Source organism: Pygocentrus nattereri, chromosome 22, assembly GCF_015220715.1.
Source record: "Pygocentrus nattereri isolate fPygNat1 chromosome 22, fPygNat1.pri, whole genome shotgun sequence".
Classification (NCBI taxonomy): Eukaryota; Metazoa; Chordata; class Actinopteri; order Characiformes; family Serrasalmidae; genus Pygocentrus; species Pygocentrus nattereri.
The window spans coordinates 4953591-4976781 of NC_051232.1; the positions used below are offsets into that span (position 1 = coordinate 4953591).

Genomic DNA, 23191 nt, shown 5'->3' on the forward strand with positions numbered 1-23191 from the left:
ACTGGTAAGCTTCCATTACCAGTTACCTCCATTAGCCCAGTTAGTCCGACCGTTCAGGGTCCGAGGCTGAAGCGCATTCATGGGTTTCTACACTGGATGTTTAACTCAAACCCTGATTTTACTGTTAAAACCGTAACAGAGCTCCAAGAACTGCTGTACATTCGGGGAAAGAGACGCATCTGCTGGTCGTGCTCAGGACATTATGAATAGGCATTTCTTCTTTCACATGGAAATTAATGGGTTAAAATGAATTTTAAGGGGATTATTAATTCTGTGAGAAACAGTCATTCAGAGGGGTTTGGTGTGAAATGGTTGACCCTTTACAGTGGTGGTGATGGGAACCAGGGATCACCATGGCTACAACACAGATATTGGCAATTTACTTACTATCCAAAACCAGCAGTGAACCTACACTACGCTTACTATCTGCTGCACAGTTTGTGCTGGTCATCCTCTAGTCCTTCATCAGTGGTCACAGGATGCTGCCCAGCTGGATATTTTTGGTTGGTGGACTATTCTCAGAGGGGGACAGTCGTGAGCTGGAGGTTGGGGAGCTGGGCCTGTGACCAGAAGGTTGCCGGTTCGATCCCGACAGTCCATGACTGAGGTGTCCTTGAGCAAGACACCTAACCCCCAACTGCTCCCCGGGCGCCGTGGATAGGGCTGCCCACCGCTCCGGGCAAGTGTGCTCACCGCCCCCTAGTGTGTATGTGGAAGTGTGTGAAGTGTGTTTCACTTCACGGACGGGTTAAATTGGGATTGAAAAAGTATCACTTCACTTCAGCAGCGACACTGAGGTGTTTAAAAACTCCAGCAGCACTGCCGTGTCTGATCCACTCGTACCAGCACAACACACTGCAGTGCTAAGAATGATCCACCACCCAAACAGTACCTGCTCTGTGAGGGCCCATGGGGGGGTCCTGCCCACTGAAGAACAGGGTAACAGAGTATCAGAGAAACAGATGGACTACAGTCTGTAACTGTAGAACTACAGAGTGCAGCTATACAGTAAGTGGAGCTGATAAAATATCAATGCTATGCCTGATGGGTGTTTAATATAATGAACAAGGTGAAAGTACTTGCCTCATTTCATGATCAGCTTCACACGTAGGCAGGTTTATGGGTATTTTATTACTGTACATACACAGTACTTAAATACTCTTTAAGGAAATAAAATTAAAAAAGAAGGATGGCCAGGTCCTGGGTACAGACGGACGCAAAGAAAGGTGGGTTCAGCATTTGAGACTTTACAACATAAGGAATATTTCTCACACACACGCCAACATGTACGGTCTTGATCCGGTGTTTTAGCGCCACGTGGTACACTTTTAAACCAGAACCCTGACTTAGCGGAACAAATGTGCTCAGCGTGAGGTAAACACTTAAAAGCCATCTTTCTCCAAGGGTTCTTTAGCAAAAGGGAATGGTTTCTGCAAAGAACCGTTCAAGCAAGATATGCTTCTAAATAAAACTCATGGTTCTACCATCCCCTTTACTAAAAAAACCCTTGAAGAACCACCGCTAATTTAGGCGTGTAGCTGAGGTGGCGTCAGTAGTTTTACCTCAACCAGTTAGCTCACATGCTAATTCACCCAACACATGTGCTGGACTCATTAACTCAGAGCGATGTGTTCTTTTAAAAGGATAACAGAGCAGTTTGCTTAGATTGTGCCTTCAGGCCAGAGGTGGTCATCAGCCAGGACATGTTTAGTTGTCTGAAGTTTGCTTCTCCGGTTTTAGCACTGGAGCTATGAGGCCAGCGGAGCTAACAAGTAGTGGAAGCGGTCAGGCGATTAGCTTGGCGCTAACCGCACGACTGAATCGCCACACTCTGGTTTTAAACCATGTTCAGTATCTCTATTAGACTGACGTGGTCTCTGACACCATACGACATACTTTTAGCTATAAACACAGACAAACGTATACTAGCATGGTTAAAAACCCTATCGAGTAAAGCTAGTATTGAATTTTGTCCATATTTCTTGCTACTGAAACACTGCAGTTCCCCTTTGGGATCAGTACAGTCTGTCTGTCTGTCTGTTATCTATAAAGAAAGACAGACAGACAGACAGAAAGACAGACAGACAGTGTATTATTGCATTTTAGGGTCACTGTTAATAAAAATAGTCTTTGCGAATAAAAGTTGTAATATTTCAAGAATAAAGTCGTAATATTTAGAGAAATAAAGTCGTAGAATTCCGACATTAAAGTGGCGTTAATGCCTGGAAAGGTCTCAATATTATGGCCAAAGGCTTGGCGAAGGGAAGCAGCGCCGCCTGGTGTTAAATGAGGGGCGGTGAGTTGATGGAGCTGCACTTTCATATCGACTCCTCCATAAAGAAACACTCAGCCTCCCCGTCTCTCCTGCTCATCAGCACCAGCCTGGTATTAGTGTGAGAACCGGCTGAAACGGCTGAGCAGGAAACTGTTTATCTAGAATAAAGAGCCAGACGGACTCGGAGGAACCTGACTGGCTGTCTGTGCTGAAGGATAATCTCAGGCAGGGTGGTCTACACGGCTGTCGGGGGCTTCATCTCCCCCCTTTCAAAGAGGGGATGAAGTTTCACAGACAGTGAGGATGAAGATCAAAATGAGACAGAGAGAGACGGGAGTGAGTGGAACTCACCGGCGCCAGGACAGCAACCGAGACCCCAACGTGTTATAGCAGCCCCCTACAGATAGCCCCCCTACAGATAGCCCCCTTTATCCTCCTAACATTACGACCTTTTTCTCAAAGTCTATTGTTTTTATTTTTATTAACAGTGGCCCTAAACCACCGCCGTAGTATTACACCGTGTCGGAAACCACACGATCAATCCTAGAAGACGTTACTTCATAATCTGACACGGTCCCAGGCCAACAGGTGCAGTTAGCACCAGGCTAACTGGTCAACTTCTAGTACTTGTTAGCTACACCAGCCTCGTATCTCCAGTGATAAAAACCCATTTCTGTTCTGGAGATGAAGGAATGTTTCTGAAGTATGAATCGATCTGATAACACTGGGCTTCTTCCGCCAACCGTTCTTAAGAAGAAATTTCTTCTTAACCCCACTCAGGCAGCTTTCAGGAACATTCTGTCATTCGCCGGTCTTTTGTCGGTCTTTTCTCATTTGGCATTTGTTCTTAAGCTGCTAAACAGACTTCGTAGACTTTTCAGGCAAGCAGACGGACTTTTTCTTAGGACCTTCCTCAAGAACAAATAACAAATTTAAGACACTGGTTAGTGAGGCCCGCTGCCTGTTTCGTTATAACGTTACACAGAACCTTAAAATGAGACTCAAATACGAACTCACGCTTCATAATTTTCAGAATGAATCCGTCCAAAAGATAGTAAGCTAGCTACTTTCGCAAGTGGCCTACGAGCTCTGGACGATTTAAAATTTGGTTCCCTCTTGAGTGACGGAAACTACGTCCAAGCGTTCCCTCCAGCCACGAAAAAAAATACAGATTTTTAATTATTAGGTAAACCTGTAATGACTGAAGATACATTTACCCTAATATCAGAGCTTGTGAACTGCCTGAACGTTAATTAGGCCAATCAGAAGCAACCAAACATCACAACCACGACTAACTGGTCTGGTGTGTTCAGGCTTCAAAACAACAAGCCTGGACTTCAATTTAGAGAAAACAACCCCAACTTACGTCACGGTGGCAATATCGATCAGAACGATCACATATCGTTCAGCCTGTACTGTACCAAACAGGCCGCAGGTCAGATATCATCGTATAGAAGTAATTCTTTTATTATTAAATCCTTTCTATGCGATGAAAGTAGAGACACACTAACAATAAGCTGTAAAGCATTTCTTAGCAACCCGTGCTCAGGTGAGGGATACAGTAGTTATGGGAAAAACACAGCTGGAGCACTTCTACACCAAACGGCGTTACTGCTGTATTGTTGAACAGCACAGTTTAAGGTGAACGTCTGATTTAATCATCTGGCTAACTGGTGCGCTTCCAGTACTGAATAGCTACATTAGCCTTGTAGCGCCAGCGCTAAAACGAAAGACGGAAACTTCAGACACCTGAACGTGGCTCAGATGATCGGCTACGTTTGACATAGATGAGGACATTAAGACTTTTTGCCAAGTTATAATTTTAAGGAGGACCGAATGAATAAACGCGGTCACACTTAGCCAAAAGAAAGAGACCAGGGTGAACAAGAACATCAACAAAAATCTTAAAATATATAAAACAAAGTGTAGAAATAAACCACATCTTCGCATTTCATCTCATTCTGTCTCCTCACACTAACACTAGACCCACAGACACAGTCGGAGGCAGGAAGGAAAACTGGTGTATCCGTTGGGAAAAAAATGAAGTCATCTTTGAAAAGTGACCGATCCGCTCGGCTCGCAAACCAAAATGACGGGTTTTTTCTCTCCATTCAAGGACGGACAAATACAACCACTCGCACACGAAATCAAGTCAGAAAACATCACCTGCTCGTTATTTACCACCAAGCAGCTAAACGAGGCTAAAAAATTACCATAAAAAAGGACGAAAAAACAAAAAAACAAAAACACAAAATCATTCTTGCGCTGCATTGCTGAAACCCAGCCGCGACTCCCAGGAAAGTCTTTCGAGTCTGAAACGTGTTCGTTTAAATCAGACTTGGATGAGATTTCAGCTCTTCGGGCCGGTGCAGCCAGTGTGATTGTCTCTCTCAGGGTTTGCTCTGTGGGCAGGTTTATCATGGGATGATGCTGCAATCCTTCGTTCTTCCGCTCATAAAAGGAATTCCACCAATTTTTTCACAACTTTCTGCATAACCCATTAGTGAAGACGTAAAAAGAGTCATCCAGAGCGGTTTGGTGTCAAATGCTCCGTTTTAGAGAAACTTTTCCGAGTCAGAATCGATCACAGTGGTGGTGATGGGAACCAGACGTCCGCCTCTAAAAGCTGCCTAACAGAAAGCTACCACATGAAATGGTTTTGATTAGTTATGAAAGCACAGCCTGATGACGGAGACACTGTTTCACAAAAGTTTCAAGAAGATTGTGGCTTAAAATATATTCCTGGTGGAGGGACATGCACTGCGTTGTGAGGCCAAATAGGTTTTCTTTGGGGACTATTTCACATTTTAGCATCATTCAATTTAATCACTCAATTTAAAAACTCAGAAGACTTGTGTGGGTTCTCTGGTGGTTCTGGACAGTAAATATCTATATCTGTGTCGTAGTCATGGTGACCCCCCGGGTCCCATCACCACCAGTGTAAAGACATCTGAACCATTTCACACCAAACTGCTCTGAATGACTCTGTTTACTTCTTTTAATGAATTAATTATGTAGAATATTTGAAAAATCGGTGGTTTTAAGGTCCAACATAAAGAAAAAGGCATGAAATTAATTTGACCTATTTTCCCCTCTTAGCCCAAATGTAGTCAATCAGCCAAGAAATGTCTGGTCATGCCTGGACATGTCTGGTCATGCCTGGACATACCTGGTCATGCCTGGACATGTCTGGAGACTTCAGGATTAAACTGCTACGAAGCTAAACACGCTACGGGCAGTGAGCTACTAGCAATCTGCAAACTGCACACAGATCAATTTCATTCCAAAAAACATTTGCTTATAAGGATTCGGACCCTTATCTATGAAAACGGACCAACATTCAAGTTGCCGCTACTACTGTTTTTAGCATGGCGCTAACCGCACAGATTGGTTTTACTGGCCTCAAAGTGTGTGGAGATGTTCAGTATCTCTAACAGACTTGATTATGTGGATTCTGACACTGTAAGACATGCTGTTCTCTATAAACACGGACTGATGTATGTTAGCATAGCTAAAAACATTAACAACCACCTGGAATCCTTTTACTCGTAGTCTGTGTAACAGTGAGTCATGCAGTGTCAAGAATCACTTAATTAAGTCTACATGAATTTAATGAACCCCACACGTGTTGGTTTAGTCAGAGAACTTGCAGAGGGGAGAATTCCCACTCTGCAATGTCTTCTGGGTTTTCTAAACGCTAGAGGGCGCTCCAGAGTGAGTCCAAAATGAATGGGTTGATATGTAGCATCTGAGCAAAACCATAGTTTAAAAATCCTTACAGTGCAACCATTTTCTGAACACTGAATATCATAAAACATTTTAACACGGCTGTTATATTTTTAAGAGCTTTTAAACTGGACGTCTCATGGCATCTGTGAGAGTGAACAGCCAATGAGCTGCTCCGCTCGCCAGTCAATCATCACTCTCTAGCAGTAAAGCCCGCCTCCTGCTGCCCAAAACTGTAGATAAAAGGAAATAGGTAAGTGAGTTTTCTTTGCTTTTTTAGTGAAATACATCCTTCGACTGCCTAAAATTAAAAAACGTTCTAGGCGAGTGATTAGAAACTATTTTAGCTTTTAATTTTTACATTTACATTTATGGCATTTGGCTGCCAAATAGCCGTTGAGTGCCATTTACTCCCATTCATTCGCTCCCGGGCGCCCTCTGCTGATTTTTATATAACAGGAGAAATAGGAAGTGGCCAGGCTCCTCATAAACCGGCTCTGGTTTGGTTAAGATGCTAAGCCTCGTAGCTCCGATGCTGAAGTAAAGAAGCTGTGTTCAGACTACATTTGTGCTAAGGGGGGTAAATCTGATTGTTTGCCAAACTATTCCTTTAAAAAGGCGGCTAGCAGACGAGCCTTGTGCTGTGGAATAACTCCGCTTGGTTGGCTCCTCGCTAGCTGCTCCACTGGTGTCCAAATGCAGCTTGTGGTCATCGTGCCGTTGTGAATGAAGGTGCAGGTCAGAAGGTCGGGGGGGGGGTCCAGTTTTGGGGGGTGTTGAGATGTATGTGTGTGGGCTCCTCAGAGCTTCATGTGAGCCACAGTTACAGTTTCTCAATGCATTTGAAAAACATAAACGTTGGTTCTGTGGTCCGTGAGGGTGCGTGGAGGTCGTAAACAACGCCCAGCTTTGTTCAGAGCACTGACCGTGTGATAAGTAGCATATATAATATATATAAGGAGGAGAGTCTGTAGTCCAGGTGAGGGGTAAGAGGGCACATGGAGACCGTGACAGTACCAGAGAAAGGCACCATAAGGCAGAGAAGAGCCGCTGCAGCTGCTAGTCTGGCCTGAAGATGGGGATTTTGGGTAGAAACTCTATTAAGATCACCTGCACACATAAGAAACAAGAGAGAACCAGTGAAAACAAGATACTGAGGTTACGATCCAAAGATCTCCGAGAACCACAGAAGCACTTTCCTCGTGGTATCCAGGTTCTGACACTTAATTGCAATGTAGGTAATTAATTTGATTCTTCAGCTTTTGAAGGATAATGTCCATAAAATGAGAGGAATCATAAATAAATAGGTCTAAAAGCTATAAAACTAAAAAGTGAAATATATTAGCAAACTAAAAAAAGACCAAAAAATTGAATAAATCATAAACAAACAGACGGACAAAAAACACTAAGCTACAATAAATACTGAACAGATCAGTTAGAAAAAAATTAATCGATAAAAAGACCATAAAACCAAAGCAATACTATATAAAAAATGTAGGCTGAAAAACGAAATGACTCCATAAAAACGATATAAAACGTGAATAAATAGGTTTAAATTCTAACAAAAAGCAAAAATGTAATTAATAATTTTTATTACATTTTATTACATTGTCGTTTTTGTTTTGTTAGAATTTAAACCTATATATATATATATATATATATATATATATATATATATATATATATATATATATATATATATATAAAATATAGCACATAAATATATATGCTATTTATTTTGTTATTAGTTATAAAATTTAAAAGAAATAGCATGAGTAGGTCAAAAAAACAGAACAAAAAAAACCTTAAAACTAAAAACATAATAAACTAGCTCACCAAAACAAAATAAAATAACTAAAAATGCAAAATAAATAAATAAATAAAAAATAATGATAAAAAAAAAGAAAAAAAAAAGAACTACACAGTAATTTCATGGATTAAAATAAATAAATAAATAAATAAATCCAGTGCGAAGAGTGGGTGTGTACTTACGTATTCCATCATGTTGTTGGTTTCACACTTCCTTTTGCTCAGCCTCCAATGCAAACACAGCTGAAAACAGAGACGGGTCAGCGAGGCTGAACACGACAGGGTGAGAAAGAAATGACTCGGCGCTGGACGCAAATCACGCAGCCACGCTTACCTTGTGATACAGTCGACTGTTCTCCCACTCCAGCAGCTTCTCTATGGATCTGCGCGTCTGAGAGACAAAGAGGGAGGAATGAACATGCGGACTCCGGACTGCCAGGTTATTAGATGCTCCCTACCTGGCATCCACACTCGCTGGCCACTTTATTAGAAACACCTCTATAGGTGTGCAATTAGACCCTGTACCCCGTTCATCACTGGAAAGGGACCAACACTGTCCAGATGATATTCGGGTGGTGGATCACTCTCAGCACAGCGGTGACTGTCGTCTTGCAGGGCCAAGCATCGTGTTACTGGGGACAGCTTTAACTTACAGAGATGGACGTGGTGGACGCTAAGAGAGCCTGGTCATTGTGTTAGTTTGTAATGAGGTATTTATAAATATATATATATATACACACCAATAAGGCATAACATTATGATCATATCTGGATCAGGACCTTCAGTACAGCACGTACCCGCTTCCAAGGAACACCATTTAAACTTAAGCTACTTAAAACATAGAGATAGAACTAAGGCCCAGTCCCATTTCTCCCCTCATCCCTACCACAGCGCCTTCGCGTCTATGGGTAGGGTGTCCTGATTGTTGCTGAAATAGAGTAGGACGAAGTTTTGGGGCTATGAGAAAAAAAGAAAAACCGGCCAGAGACCAAAGAAACACACAAATATAAGAATTTTCTGTTTAAAAATTACGATAACCTGTTTTATTTGAATTTAATGTTGTTTTAATGTATTTTGGTCGTTTTCTTCACAGCAAGCATGAAAAAAAAAATCGCTAATAGCGTGCTAATGTTTCGGAAGCTAGCTTGCTAACTTCCCCGTTCCACCTTAAATACACCAGCAATTCTGAAGCCTGAAGCACTAGACCGTAACTGCTGCACCATTTAAGGTGGAACCGGAAAATTCAAACGGGAATCTGGTGAGTATCTGACTTCAGCTTCACATCACTGAAGAATTAGGGGGGGTGATGATAAATAACTGCCCCCCGTCTTTGAAGGTGTGTGATGCCCTAAATGTAACTAAAGCCCAGCAGTGAGGAGCTGAACTTTCCCCTCCTCTGCTGTCCCTGCAGACGGGCAGGGTGGCCTACAGAGCAGTGCTGGTAGCTGTTAATGAAGTGATGCCGTTCCAAGGGGTTAGGGTGACACTCAAAAACAAGGGGTAGGGAGAGATTTCCACCACTCCAGCCGACCCTTGGCATTGCACATAGTGGTCTTAGGCTTGTGTCCAGCTACTGGGTCATCCTACAGAAATGTCTGTTTTTGTGGAGCGTTTACAGATATATTACACTTCAAAAACATGTTCCGGTTACAATTTACCTAAATTTTATTTTAACAATTAAAAATGTTAACGTTAGGTGAAAACCTAACCTTTCTGTCAATTTAACTGCAATAATCTATACATGACTATGGAATATATGGTTTAAATAACAAATAAATATTTAAAAATATTTAATGAAAGCTCCCCAGGAGTCGTGTCACTGGTGTCACTGCGTAACAAGAAATCTCTTATTTTGAAATGAAAGTCACACCGATGACATCACTCGGCTTCCTTTGCCCGGTTTTCTGAGGATCTGTGAAGAAAAGCTCACGGTGAGTCCACTGTGTGTCTTTCAGCTCTCACAGATTTTCTCATTCAGCTCCTGATCTCATATGAAGCTTTTAGCTGACGTCACTGGTGTGACCGACTTTATTCTGAGGTCACTGTGATAAAACAGAATCCAAACGGATTAAATTCCATATTTTAGTGGATGTTCCGTGATTGACATGTGGTCTGATGCCTCTGCAGCAGGTATTCTGTAAAATGCATTCTTCATTAAAACGTCTCTGGTGTTAGTTTTATTATGTGTGACACCGATGACTCGCGGTAACACCAGTGACTCCTATGGAGAGATGGAATATTAGCTGATATTGTATTCAGAGCCAGTTTGCCACTTGGTGGCTGAGCTGTTGTTGCTCCTAGTCACTTCCATTCTAAACTGACCAGCAAAGGTGGCATCAAATCACTGGGCTCTTCAGTACGACCCATTCGCCTGCCAGCGTTCGTCTATGGAGATTGTGTGAATACTGTGCCGGTCAGCGGGGTCACTCACCCGTTTGCTGAGGCAGATTACAGGCCACAGGCTGAACCCCAGCGTGCAGCAGCAGCACAGACAGCCGCACAGCAGCCACCGCACGTTTACAGGCAAAGTCTTCCTCAGGCAGCCGTTCACTCGGTTTATGCTGGCTTTAAACTCCTCTGGTGCTACCTGACCAGGAGAGCAGACACACACACACGTTAATCGTCCGGCTCAATAACCGGCGTGAACGAGGGGCTGATTCTGAGTCAGCATCACCAGGCCAGGAAAAAAATCAACACTCTGATCCACTGGTTTTTCAACCTGTCTGCATAATTGAGAGGCTAAGCTCATACAAACCGACCAGGCATAACATCATGACCTCCTCCTCGTTTCTACACTCACTGTCCAGTTTATCAGCTCCACTTACTGTATAGCTGCACTCTGTAGTTCTACAGTTACAGACTGTAGTCCATCTGTTTCTCTGATACTCTGTTACCCTGTTCTTCAGTGGTCAGGACACCCATGGACCCTCACAGAGTGTCCACTCTATTAGACACTCCTACCTGGTCAGTCCACCTTGTAGATGTAAAGTCAGAGACGACAGCTCATCTGCTGCTGCACAGTTGGTGTTGGTCATCCTCTAGTCCTTCATCAGTGGTCACAGGACGCTGTTGACTGGATGTTTTTGGTTGGTGGACTTTTCTCAGTCCAGCAGAGACACTGAGGTGTTTAAAAACTCCAGCAGCACTGCTGTGTCTGATCCACTCAGGCCAGCACAACACACACTAACACACCACCACTACGTCAGTGTCACTGCAGTGCTGAGAATGATCCACCACCCAAGTAGTACCTACTCTGTGAGGGTCCATGGGGATCCTGACCACTGAAGAACAGGGTAAAAGGGGGCTGAGAAAGTATCAGAGAAACAGATGGACTACAGTCTGTAACTGAGCGTAGAAACGAGGAGGTGGTCATGATGTGACGCCTGATCGATGTACATTGCTTTATATTTAATGTTGCAATATTGCCTTGAAACGTGACTAAAACGGTAAAGCGGTGGACTCACCTTTCCCGTAAGTGCTGAGGGAAATTCCGACTCAAATTTATTGCTGAGTCCAAACCTGGGGGTTGATGAAACACAAAGCGCAGTCAACACTTGACCTCCTTTTTATCAGCCTCACTCACTCATTTATCAGTCTTTTATCACGGTGTTGTGGTCTCACTACCTCTGCTACAGCTTTTTTCCTCACCACCTGCGTCACACACTTTCATATCACTGTTGTCAGAAGAAAACCTTGTATCTCCCAAACTGGTAACTTTACAGGAGGAGGAAAAAAACCTACTTTACTTTTACTGTAAGTCAATGGAACCAGACGTCTTTCCAAGCCGTTTTGGGCCGTTTCTTTTGGTCCATTCATCATGAAATTCACACACGATGTAAAGGAGAACAGGCATTTCAAGATCACGTCAAAAACCGAAAGACTTCCAAAAAGCTGCTCTAATAAAAGTGTTTTAGATCAAGAACGACTTGATCTTTAGCTAGTGATGTGATTTGAATGGAGGAAACATCATTTACAGCTTTAAAATCCAACACAGAACAGCATGAAACTGGCTCTGGCCACTGGCTCAAAACATAATTATAAAATCCTGCTTCATTAAAGATCTGCAGATCAACAGCTGATGACATCAGCTGGCATAATTAAATAATTAAGGTGTAAACGAAGTCATTCAGAGCGGTTTGGTGTGAAACGCTCCGTTCTAGAGCCAGAGCTGTTGAGAGGAACCAGGCATCCACCTCTAAAAGCTCCTTCACAGAATGCATTTACGTGAAATGGGTATGAATTCACTGCCTGATGTCTGAGACACGAGTTTTGAGCCTTAAATATTCGGTTGATCCATTTACTTTTAATCTGTTCGTGGTGGAGGGGCACACGCAAGGTGTTGTGAGGCAAAACGGTCCTTGAGAAAACCGTCATATTTCAGGTTTTCCACTATTTTTCCATCGTCAGCGTTCCATCTGAAAAAAATCTCACGTGAAGGTTCACGGGTGGGTTTGGCTAGTAAATAAAGTGGCCATATATGTTGTAGACATGGCGACCCCTGGTTCCCATCACCACCACTCAATCATTCAATAACGCAGATATTCCTGAAAGGGTAGAACTGCCTTCGGACCCCAGTGTTGACCCCTTTTTCAAACCGTTGGCTGAAACTGATAAACATTAACCAAGGAATCGGTAATAACTCATTATCCAAATCAAGATTTTACACAAAGTGGGTGTCAAAGCAGGATCGTCTTCATTAAATCGCTAATTTAAGCCAAAGCTTAACCCGGTCCCATAAGAGAAGACGCCGAGGGCGTTCCTACTAGGCATTCCTCAGTTTGGGCTTAAAGGATCATGTCAGTGAGGTGGAGAGTGGAGAGTAAAGGCTGGTAAGTCAGGCTTAAATGATCCAGCACACTATAGTAAGTACATTGCGACTGATATGCTTTCCTTCATTGCCGGTCTTAGATGGTCAGTATGGTGGCCAAACCATTTTTAGCCTGATAAAAAGAACCTTGCAGTTAATTCTGCTAGACTACAGTAAGCTCAACGGCCTTAAAACTAGCACTAAAACCTTAAAACCAGTTTTACTAGGCAAAACTAAGCCCATCCAGTCACCAGCCTGCAGCCACTGCCATTCCTAAGAGGTCACTAAGGTGCTGGGTGGATAAGGGTCTGACAGCATGACATGCACCGCCAGCCTATCGATGATGTCAGTGCCGCTCTGCCACGACTGGTCAGTTGATCAGTTTTATGGGGGGGGGGAGCAAAAAACGAACTGCTGGGCTACAGGAGTCACACTGAATGTATATTCAGAGGTTGGTTAGTGTAGTGGGTAACACCTCTGCCTTTCTACACTGTAGACTGGGGTTCAATCCCCACCTGGGTAAACACCCTACACTATACCAATAAGGGTCCTTGGGCAAGACTCCTAACACCACCTTCACCTGCCTGTGTGAACTGATCCAACTGTAAGTCGCTCTGGATAAGAGCGTCAGCCAAATGCCATAAATGTAAATGTATATTAACGTATCCATACTGATAATAAGGCTGTTAAATATGGAAACTTTCCAAACAAAACCTGCCATGACGATCAGACACGAATGTCGGGTTTATTCTCAGAAAAAAACCCAAAAGGCTACTGGAACTCAAGCCATGCTGAAGATGATCAGAACCAGTTATCAAAAAAATTGAATATGGATTAAAATAGAACTTATTAAGGATTCTAGGAGGTTGTGACGATGTACAGTCAACATTGTACCGATTACTTCAACGTCGTCACAGCCTCCTAGAAAGTTGTCAGACAACTGTCGTAACTTTCTGAGGAATTCCATTTCAACGCTGTGACATTGTAGAGAGCACCGAGCAGACGGCGCTGCGGGCACCGAAACAGGACGCTGTGTTTGCACAGCAACCTGATGGTTTTGCTTCCTAACAGGAATTGACTTGATGGTTGCCACTAAAGGCCATTAGGAAACGATCAAACGTATGTGGCATCAGTCCCAAAAAAACGGCTGACTAAACGATCAGAGTCCTTTACACTGTGATATCAACCCATCAGGAAATCAACCATCAGCGACTGCTGAAAACCACCAGGAACCAACAGACACTTTTAATGTCCACGTAACGCCACCCCAGCTGAGAGCGCATGTCCACGTAACGTCCCCGCGGCTGAGAGCCCAATGGGCGAGTGAGGTGGTGAGTGGACTTCACAAAGATCCAAAAAGCTAAAAAACTAACAGAAGAACTTTAATATCAATTCCACTAGGAAACACTAAGCTCAACAGTTCATCCACTCACCAGTCTTCTGCTTCATCAGCAACACTATGAGACTCCTACCATCCCTAACAGGTCACTGAGATGGTGAGTGGACTGTATGAAGATCTCAGAGGGTTAAAACTAACAGAATGACCTTAAACGTAGACTGTATGAAGATCCAAAACCAATTCTAGCACTAAAAACTATCAGAAGAACCTTAAAATCGATTCTGTTACAGAACAAAAGGCTCGACATTTTACCCACGTCCCAGTCGTCTACTTCAGATCAACCTTTTGGGACTCCTACCATCCCTAACAGGTCACTGAGGTGGTGAGTGGACTGTATGAAGACCCCAGAGGATTAAAACTAACAGATAGACCTTAAACTTGGACTGTATGAAGATCCAAAAGCCTTAAAACTAGCACTAAAACCAGTTTTACTAGACAAAACTAAGCCCATCCAGTCACCAACCTGCAGGTTCAGCACCAACATTATGGGACTCCTACCATCCATAACAGGTCACTAAGGTGCTGGGTGGACTGGATGTAGACCCTCAAGGCTTCAAACTAATAGAACGTCGTTAAAATCAATAATATTACATAAAAAATAAGCCAAATCGTCTCAGTAGCCTCTCTGCTGTCTGGCCTCCTGCCCTTCCTCAGGCGTCAGTGAGATGGAGAGTGGACTGTCTGGTAAAGGCTGGTAAGTCACCTTCTTATTCGCCCGCTTTTCTCCGTTCCACCTTAAATGGAGCAGCAGTCCCATTCTGGCACCTCATCATCATCCTTATCGGAACGTAACTGCTGCACCATTTAAGGTGGAACGGAAAAGCTCGAACAAGAAGCTGGCCGTTAAGATGGTCCAGTGGGCTGCTGGTAAGTGCGTTAAAGGTGGTCTTACACTGTGACCCGGCCCGATCCCCGAACCAGCACCGGCTCCGGGGCGTATCTGAGCAGCTGCTCCTCCGCGGCCCTCTGCTCGTCCTCCTCCTCTTCGTCCTCCTCCTCTTCCTCCTCGTAGATCTCATCAAAGTCCTCCATCATGACCCGCCTCGGCCTCCGGAGAGCCGGAGGAGACTCTCTACCCCGCTCAGGCTCCGGTACCGGCGCCGGTTTATCGATTATCGACGTTTTATTCCCGATTTCGTGATTATTATTGACGAGCCGAGCCACAACAACATCAACATCCGCCTCAGCTCTCGCCACTTATCGCGAGGTTTCGAGGCGAGAGCGTGACGTCGCAGCTTCTCGGGTCTGAACTTTATTTTTTTTATTTTATTATTATTATTATTTTTAATATTTATTAACTCCAAGTTACACAATGACTGGGCAAAATTATTATCATCAAAAATATGAAAAAAAATATTATATATATTTCCGCGTGCTTAAAGCGTTCGACGGCTTGGCGTTCTATCGTTCTGTTAAAGGGCAATTCCACCGATTTTTAAAATTCTTTAACTCTTTGTTCAATGAGCTGTTACCGACTCCTCTGCTAATGTTTGTTCGTTTCAGCCAATGGTTTAGGAAAAGGGGTCAACACCGGGCAGTTCTACCATTTCAGGAATATCTGGGAATCTGAATGGTTGAGCTGGGAACAGAGTCATTGGGAGTGGTTTGGTGTGAGGGGGCTGATTGTAGAGACTCTACAGTGGTGGTGATGGGAACCAGGGGTCACCATGTCTACAGCACAAACATAGGCATTTGATTTACTATCCAGAACCACTAGTGAATGAATATATGGAAGGAAGATGACGGTTAAACAGTGGAGAATCTAAAAAAAAGGTCTGTTTCGCCTCATAACGCCCTGTTTGTGCCCACCCTCCATGCAAGGATTTTAAGGCCAAATCTTCTTAAAACGTTTGTAAATCAGACATCAAGACCATTTCATGTAGTAACTTTCTGTGAGGGAGCTTTTGGAGGTGGACGTCTGGTTCCTATCACCACCACTGTGAACGGTTTTGCCTCGAGAACGGAGCGTTTCACACCAAATCACTCCGAATGACTTCGTTTACATCTTAACTATGTAATTATGCGGATATTTTCTAGACTTCGTCAGTTGTTGAGCTGCAGCACAGTGGATCTTTTAAGAGGCAGGGTTTTATAATCAGTCTTTGAGCCTGCAGGGTGAGTCCAGGCCTGTGGCCAGTTTCAAGCTCTTCTGGACCTTCCTATTCTTGGGTATCGCTGCCGTAAGCACTACCCTGACCAATCACAAGGCTCTTGCTCCAGTTTCAGAGTCAGAGAAACTGACTCTAAAGGTAACTCAGCAGAACCAAAAGCCAGCGAGCTAGACCACCTGTCTGTAGCGACCTGTGGCCCACTCATTCGTTTATCGACACGCCAACACTGTTTGTCCATCTGGTCCTTCATTTAAATATTGTTTTGTCCGTCCATCTTCACGTCTGTTTGTCCAGTTAGTGTCGGAATAAGCCGAGTAATGATTTGAGCACTGGACGAGCGACAGACACGCAGATAAACGTACCGAGATGCCACGTTGTCTGTTGTTCTCTACCTGAGGCGATACGGCTGTGCGTCCGCCATGTTGGGGAGGTCAAGATCCACTCACTTGTATTGAGAGACGATGCGTCTCAGGATTCATTCGGCCACAATTTCCTTATTACTAAACCGATTTTCACCAAATTTGTTTATTTATAATCATCAGACACACCTTAATCTAGGCTGCACGGATCTGCGCTCGGTAGCTTTTATTTCTTTATTAACCGATCGTGCTAATTAGCCGTCCGGACCAGGCCAGTTAAAACCTCATCGGCTTCCTAGTCGCCAGCTTCTTGCACCATTTAAGATGGAATGGGAAAATTCGCACAAGATGCTCGCTGATGCACTATTTAAGGTGGAACGGGTTGACAAATAAGTAGCTGACGTCTTTGTGTAAGAAGGTGCCAACGTCAATCCATCATGAATGTCTACACGGCTTAAGGAATGCTATAACTTACCCAGCTATGAAGCTTTAACCATCATTGTAAAGAAATAACCACATCAGGTCAAGACCCCCTGATAGACTGTTAAATGAAATAAGCTTAATATAAAACCAGAGGAAACACAGCCACATCAACAGGTTCCCTTATTTTTTATCAACGCTTTGCTGGATGTTTAATACAACACTCGAGTTTAGTTCCAGACAAACATTTTTAAGACGTCCTCTGTGCTCGCGGAGACTTTAATAGGAGACTTACTTTCAGGGGATCAGTTCAGTGCTAGCTCGCTAGGTAGACTGTTCACTGGTTGCATAATGAAAGGGAAAGCTCATCACACTCAACATGGTGTATGTTCGCCGAGAAAGTCCTGGCCTTCACGAGAAAGAGCCAATCAGCTTGGAGGGTCGGCGATATTGCGCTGCTAGCGGGAAAAGACACCCTGATTGTGGACATCTGGCCAGAACAAGCCGAAGACCGCCATGGCAGCAGGGAGAGAGGCGCTAATTGGTAAATAGTTGTTATTGTGTAGTTAAAAGATGTAGATATGGGTTACTTATGCACTGCTGTACTGGCTTGTGGGTAATTGGGGTAATGTTGGTAATTCCAGAGGTCCAGAAAGTAAAAATCCTTCCCAGGATTTTGTTCCAACAGGCTGGCTTCTCTAGTTAGATCACACTACCAGCAGAGCTGTCCAGCCTGTTGGAACAAAATCCTGGGAAGGATTTTTACTTTCTGGACCTGAATTTGACACCTCTGGAATTACCGTCAGGGTGAAGTGCTGAACAGCGGGTCTTCCCAACAGCACGGTTAATTAAAGCGCTACGTTTCCTGTGTCTTATTTTATGCCAACGCCACAATATGAGTATTCAACTGAAGCTTCGCATAGTAGATTCAGCAGCTTTTGTTTATTTTAACCATAAATATGCAAACATTTCACATTTATTACAGAGCAGTCTCGATATTTAGCCATTCAGCAGCAGCGTTTTCAGACTTCACTCCTCCCACGTATCTCCATATTTGTTTTTCTTCACTGCACAGAGAGAAGAACAAAGATCAAACTTCAGAAACCTAAAATCTGTTCTAAACGGTGTTCAGTACAACCTTATAACTTGACTTACACCGATTTAAAGTTAGACATACAGTGAAATGCAGAACTGATGGTGGCGATGAGGAAACTGATACCCGTGATGAATTCCAACAAATAAATGCCAATCACCACCGGAGAACCTACACGAGTCTTCTGAATTTTAAAGGGATTGTTGATGTTGGTAAAATAGTAGAAAATCTGAAAAAATAAGTTTTCTCTTGGGACTATTTTGCCTCACAACACCCTGCACATATCCCTCCTTCATGAATGGATATTTAAAACCAAATCTTCTTAAAACTTCTGTAAAAGTGTCTCAGACATCAGGCAGTGAATTCATTACCAGTGCATGTAGGAACTTTCTGTGAGGGAGCTTTTGGAGGTGGACGTCTGGTTCCTATCACCACCACTGTGAACAGCTCTGACTTGGTCAGTTCCTCTAGGAGTGTCTCACACCAAACTACTGTGACCGACTCTGTTTACATCTCAACCACTTATTTATGGAGGAATTACGAAATATCAGCTGCACATGTCTGGGGTGAAGTGGAGGGATTAGAGATTACCCTTTGACTGAGGATAGCTGTGCTGTGCTGAGTGTATATTCTGGCTGTCAGACTGGAACGAACTCTCAGAGCGACGCTGTTCCTCATTCAGCTCGGACTGACCAGAACCGAACCTGAACAACAACAAAGAACAACACGTTACCAGCTGTTGATCGGCTGATTATTGTCACAGGGCTGTACAACATGGGCAGACACTAGACTACATTCCCGATTTCCGCAAAATGCAAAAGTTTGGCCACCCCGGATGAAATTCCACGCTTTTGTTTAAGAAGTTTATTTAACTGCAGGAACTATTCATTTCGGTAGTGACAACTTTTACAGTTATAAACAGATTTTTTGACTTCGGGACACATTTACTTCAAAACAACGGGATCTAACTGCTTACCATGTGGCCATGAGAGACGGGGATGCAGTCTTACATCCTGCTCTAAAATGCAGGGGCGTGGCTAAAACAAGGCCCCGCCTACAGACTAAAACTCTGTTTGGGAAGTGACATGAACATGTGGGACAGAATTTTTTTTAAAATTAAACTCATGGTAAATCTAAGTCTTAAAACTTAATTTTAAAAGAGCTCAAAAGATCTTTAAAAAACCAAAAAATTTAAAGCCGCACTATGTAAGACGCTTCAGGGCCCAAATCTGATTTTTTTCCTCATATGTGACACAGAAGTGTGTCTGTGTGTCAGTGTGAACAGCACAAATGCACTGAATCTGACACTTTCAATTCCGATTTGAGATGCTTTCATATGTGGTACTGAAATCCAATCCGTAATTGACCTGCGGCAATGCGACTCAATCTGAACAGCCAGATCGGATTTCATGCGGTTTTTACGTCAATCCGGTTCGACATTCATTATAATTTTTGCGCTACTGAGACTCAAACATCTGAGGTGATATTTCTGTACAAAAATGAGAAGAGACTTACTGCAACCGCTTTGCGTTTGAAGAGGTTGCGAAAGAAATAGACGAATGCGGCCGCAGGAGAGCGAGGCTGCAGCGTCAAAGAACAGCCAAAAGCCTGAAAGTTTAAAGTTTACAGAATCCGAGGACACGAACCAAAGAAGTGACCACACCATTTTTACGGCTTGAACACATTCTGGGTGATGAGCCCAGCTGTCAGCCAACGAAGCTTCATGATGGCTCCTGTGATGCTGGCGAGGATGAAGCTGATCCTCCGGGAGCGACTGCCGTTTGTTGGCAGTTGTGATTGTTTACCTCTGGACGAACCACGTGAAGCATCGTCCTTTTAGAAGCTGATCTGTTCAGACTGATGTCGCATACAGACCACATTTAAAAGATAATGTGAACAGCTAAAACAAAGAAAAAAACGCATTTGGTGAGAAAATCAGATTTGGGCCACTTTTACCAAGAGCATGGAAATCTGTTCAAGTAGACCCCAAAAAAAAGTTATCAATGCTGAAAATGAGCATAATAGGTCCCCTTTAAACTGTTGGAAGAAAACCTCATATCTCTGTTTTTGCTGTTTTTGACATAATTCAAAAATACTTGTTGCCCTTTACATTGTATGTGAATCGCACGATGAATGGACTGAAAGAAATGACCTAAAATGACTTGGGAAAAAAGTGGTTCTGGTTCCACTGACTGTAAAGCTACCATTTTGGAGATACAAGGTTCTCCTTCCGACCACGCTCTTCACTCTGTTTGTGTATGTGTGCTCACGGTGGACGATGTCCTGCTCTCTGCCGGAGCGCTTCTCCTAACCGCGAATTCTCCAATCGCTTAAACTTCTCCTGGCAGGTCTTCATGTAGGAGAGCTTCCCTGCGAAGTAGCCACAAGCACCAGCGACTACACAGCGACACACACTTTCAGCACCAAACAAAGCACTAACATGATAATAAACACCACGACACTACAACTCACAGAGGACCTTCGGCACTGATCCAAACCGCGGCGACGCTGTCAGGGTTCCTGCAACGAACGAACGCACAACAGAATCCCGGTTTACATTTCTATTTGCGTTCCAGTGAACATAACGCAGCCGTTTGTTTGCTGAGAGATGATGTGAACAGTACATGGAGGAGAGCTGACCTCTGGAGACGAGGAACTGTGTGAGAGCCATGCTGGAGACGGAGATGGGCACCGCTGAGGGAGAGAGCGATTTCAGTCAGCTGTTCTTCTTAAATTCAGTTAAACAAACAAACATGTTTCTATAATAAAAACCTGTACACATGATAAACAGAACACAGATCTAACCAGAAAATGAATGTTTGTGAAGCTAATAAAGCTCCAAATGGTAAAGCAGTTGCAGAAACATGGTGACTAAGTTTATGGTATTCCAGGTGGTTGTTAGGTTGTCAGGTGTTGCGATGTGGTCACTATGGCAGCCACAGTGATTACTAAGGCAGTTGCTATGCAGTGGTGGACAGTAACAGAGTAAATGTAATTGGCTGCTGTACTTAAGTCGTTTTTTTCATGCATCTTTATGCAAAATTTTTCAAAGTCAAAACAAAATGGCGTGGCCATTGCTATACTATCCCAGGTGGTTGCTAATGTATTAATGTATTACCAGGCCATTGTTAAACTATCCCAGGTGGTTGCTAATGTATTACCAGGCCATTGCTATACTAATAATAATTAATAACAGTCCTACCCATATGCAAAGGAAGTATATATCAAAATGTGATTTTTAAATATGTAAATTATGACCATATATGCTTGGCACATACGTAGACATTAAAAATGTTGGCACTACTGCACGAGTAGTAAACTTTTATTAACTAAAACATCCGTAAAGAAATGGTGTAGAAACGCTACTACACATTAATTATTGTTTACATTTACTAATAAGCTTTAATGTTATTAACTCACATCTGTACCAGAAGCTCTCCTGATTACACTCCTTAAAAACCCTCCTCTCCTCCTCTGTGGGGATGTAGTCCATCCCCAGGGGACCCTAAACATGAGGACAGTAGACATTCCTGTGAGAAAACGACGCTGGAACCGGCTTTTTGTTCCATTTCTTTCCGTTCCACCTTAAATGGTGCAGACGTTGCAGCGCCAGAACGTCAACAGCTGCACCATTTAAGGTGGAACGGAAACTCTGACCCCCAGCCCACACTGACCTTCCCGCTAGCTGACGGTAGCTGCGCGGACGTGTGATCTGTCTGCTCTGCCGGGAGCGGGGTGGTCTCTCCGGGGTGGTCCGACCCTGTAAAGCCCGATAAAGACGAGCGGTCCATTTTCAAACCCTCGACTTTTTCCCTCAACGCCGAACGCCGCTTCTTTCTGCGGCGCTGTTCAAGGTGACAAGTGTGCGGCTTACTGCCACCCTGTGGTCGGACAGCGCTACGACAGGATGAAGTGCCTATTTTACACCACAAGGTGGCAGCAAAGCTAAGCTTAAAGGATCATAAGGGGTTCTCCGTGTCTCAGGCAGTGGGCCTGAAATTACACTGAATGAAAGATATAATTAGTAATTAGGACGATAAAATAATTAGCAGTCCTTACTATAAACGGTGTGGCTTTCCTACTCACCGACTATGTGATGATAATTAGATTTTTATGAATAAAAAAACACTAAGATTGTTCACATGTGACATCTTGTTGCCATGGTCAAATGCATCAAATGCATATGTGCTTATATAGTCACAAACAGAAATAATCCAAAGGTACTTCTGTAATTTCCCTTTGGGGTAAATTAAGTCTTATCGCACCTTATATTTTTATACAAACTGCTGTTATAATTTAATATTGTTTTTTTGTGACTAAATGTTAGACATGGTAATAAGAAATATGTAAGAACTAAGTCTGTACTAAGTACTGTATGTAGTAATTAGTATTAAGAAGGGTTCAGAATCCATAACGTATATTGCTGTTTGACCGAACCGTAACTTTACAGGAGAAGGACAAAACCTTCTTCACTTTCAATGCAAGTCAATGGAACCAGACGTGTGTTCGGGTAATTCTGGGCCGTTTCTTTTGCTCCATTCATCATGAAATTTTAATAGGATGTAAAGAGCAACGGGCCTTTTCGAATTATGGCAAAAACTGAAAATCATTCTATCTCATTATATCGACACCTAATGACATAATTAATGAGTTATTTAATAGCTGAAGTGAAAATGTTGCACAAGCTGCACATTTTTGGACATTTCTGTTGACCTAAACGTTTCAGTACACACAAAATATAAGAAACTTCCAAACAGCATAAGAAAAATGATGAGTGGACCCCAGAAGTAACATTATGGACATTGAAAAAGAGCACAATAGGTCACCTTTAACACGTCCTCTACGGAGAACACTCTTAAATATGGCATTTTGAGCTTGTTTTGACCTGTTGGACATATCGACCCAGTGCCACTGTTCATAAAAATAAAAATTGTGGAAAAAGGTCGTAATATTAGGAGGATAAAGTGGGCTATCTGTAGGGGGGCTATCTGTAGGGGGGGCTATCTGTAGGGGGCTGCTATAACACGTTGGGGTCTCGGTGGCTGTCCTGGCGCCGGAGTTCCACTCACTCCCGTCTCCACTAATAGCAACATTCCACTAATGTCAAGGCACAACTTTAAAATATTAGAAATAAATATAACATAAAATGTGCCGTTACTTTTGCACAGGCCACATTTTATTTTTTTTCCCCT

At 43.2% G+C, this 23191-nt stretch overlaps 2 protein-coding genes across 2 annotated transcripts; both read right to left on the bottom strand.

The window, feature by feature from the left end:
• Nucleotides 1–6377: 6377 nt before the first annotated feature.
• Nucleotides 6378–15207, bottom strand: chic2 (cysteine-rich hydrophobic domain 2). Its single transcript, XM_017720799.2, has 6 exons — nucleotides 14909–15207; nucleotides 11275–11329; nucleotides 10242–10397; nucleotides 8145–8201; nucleotides 7994–8053; nucleotides 6378–7111 (listed from the first exon to the last, which is right to left on the bottom strand). The coding sequence occupies exons 1-6, from the start codon at nucleotides 15049–15051 to the stop codon at nucleotides 7061–7063; spliced, it is 522 nt and encodes a 173-aa protein (XP_017576288.1). The 5' UTR covers nucleotides 15052–15207; the 3' UTR covers nucleotides 6378–7060.
• Nucleotides 15208–17828: 2621 nt separating this feature from the next.
• On the bottom strand, nucleotides 17829–21869 carry LOC108441334 (OCIA domain-containing protein 1). The gene is made up of 7 exons (XM_017720813.1): nucleotides 21674–21869; nucleotides 21420–21504; nucleotides 20640–20693; nucleotides 20472–20519; nucleotides 20270–20396; nucleotides 18591–18703; nucleotides 17829–17973 (listed from the first exon to the last, which is right to left on the bottom strand). Exons 1-7 carry the CDS (start codon nucleotides 21788–21790, stop codon nucleotides 17936–17938), a joined length of 582 nt encoding a protein of 193 aa, XP_017576302.1. The 5' UTR covers nucleotides 21791–21869; the 3' UTR covers nucleotides 17829–17935.
• Between the last annotated feature and the right edge of the window lie 1322 nt (nucleotides 21870–23191).

Coding starts and splice junctions, on each gene's coding strand:
- chic2 (XM_017720799.2), bottom strand. CDS start 15,051: ATGATGGAGGACTTTGATGAGATCTACGAGGAGGAAGAGGAGGAGGAC. Junction 8,202..10,241: donor TAATCTGCCTCAGCAAACGG/GTGAGTGACCCC, acceptor TTTGTCTCTCAG/ACGCGCAGATCCATAGAGAA. Junction 7,112..7,993: donor CCAACAACATGATGGAATAC/GTAAGTACACAC, acceptor TTATGTGTGCAG/GTGATCTTAATAGAGTTTCT.
- LOC108441334 (XM_017720813.1), bottom strand. CDS start 21,790: ATGGACCGCTCGTCTTTATCGGGCTTTACAGGGTCGGACCACCCCGGA. Junction 20,397..20,471: donor ATCAGTGCCGAAGGTCCTCT/GTGAGTTGTAGT, acceptor GTCGCTGTGTAG/TCGCTGGTGCTTGTGGCTAC. Junction 18,704..20,269: donor AGAGCAGGACATCGTCCACC/GTGAGCACACAT, acceptor GTTGTTGTTCAG/GTTCGGTTCTGGTCAGTCCG.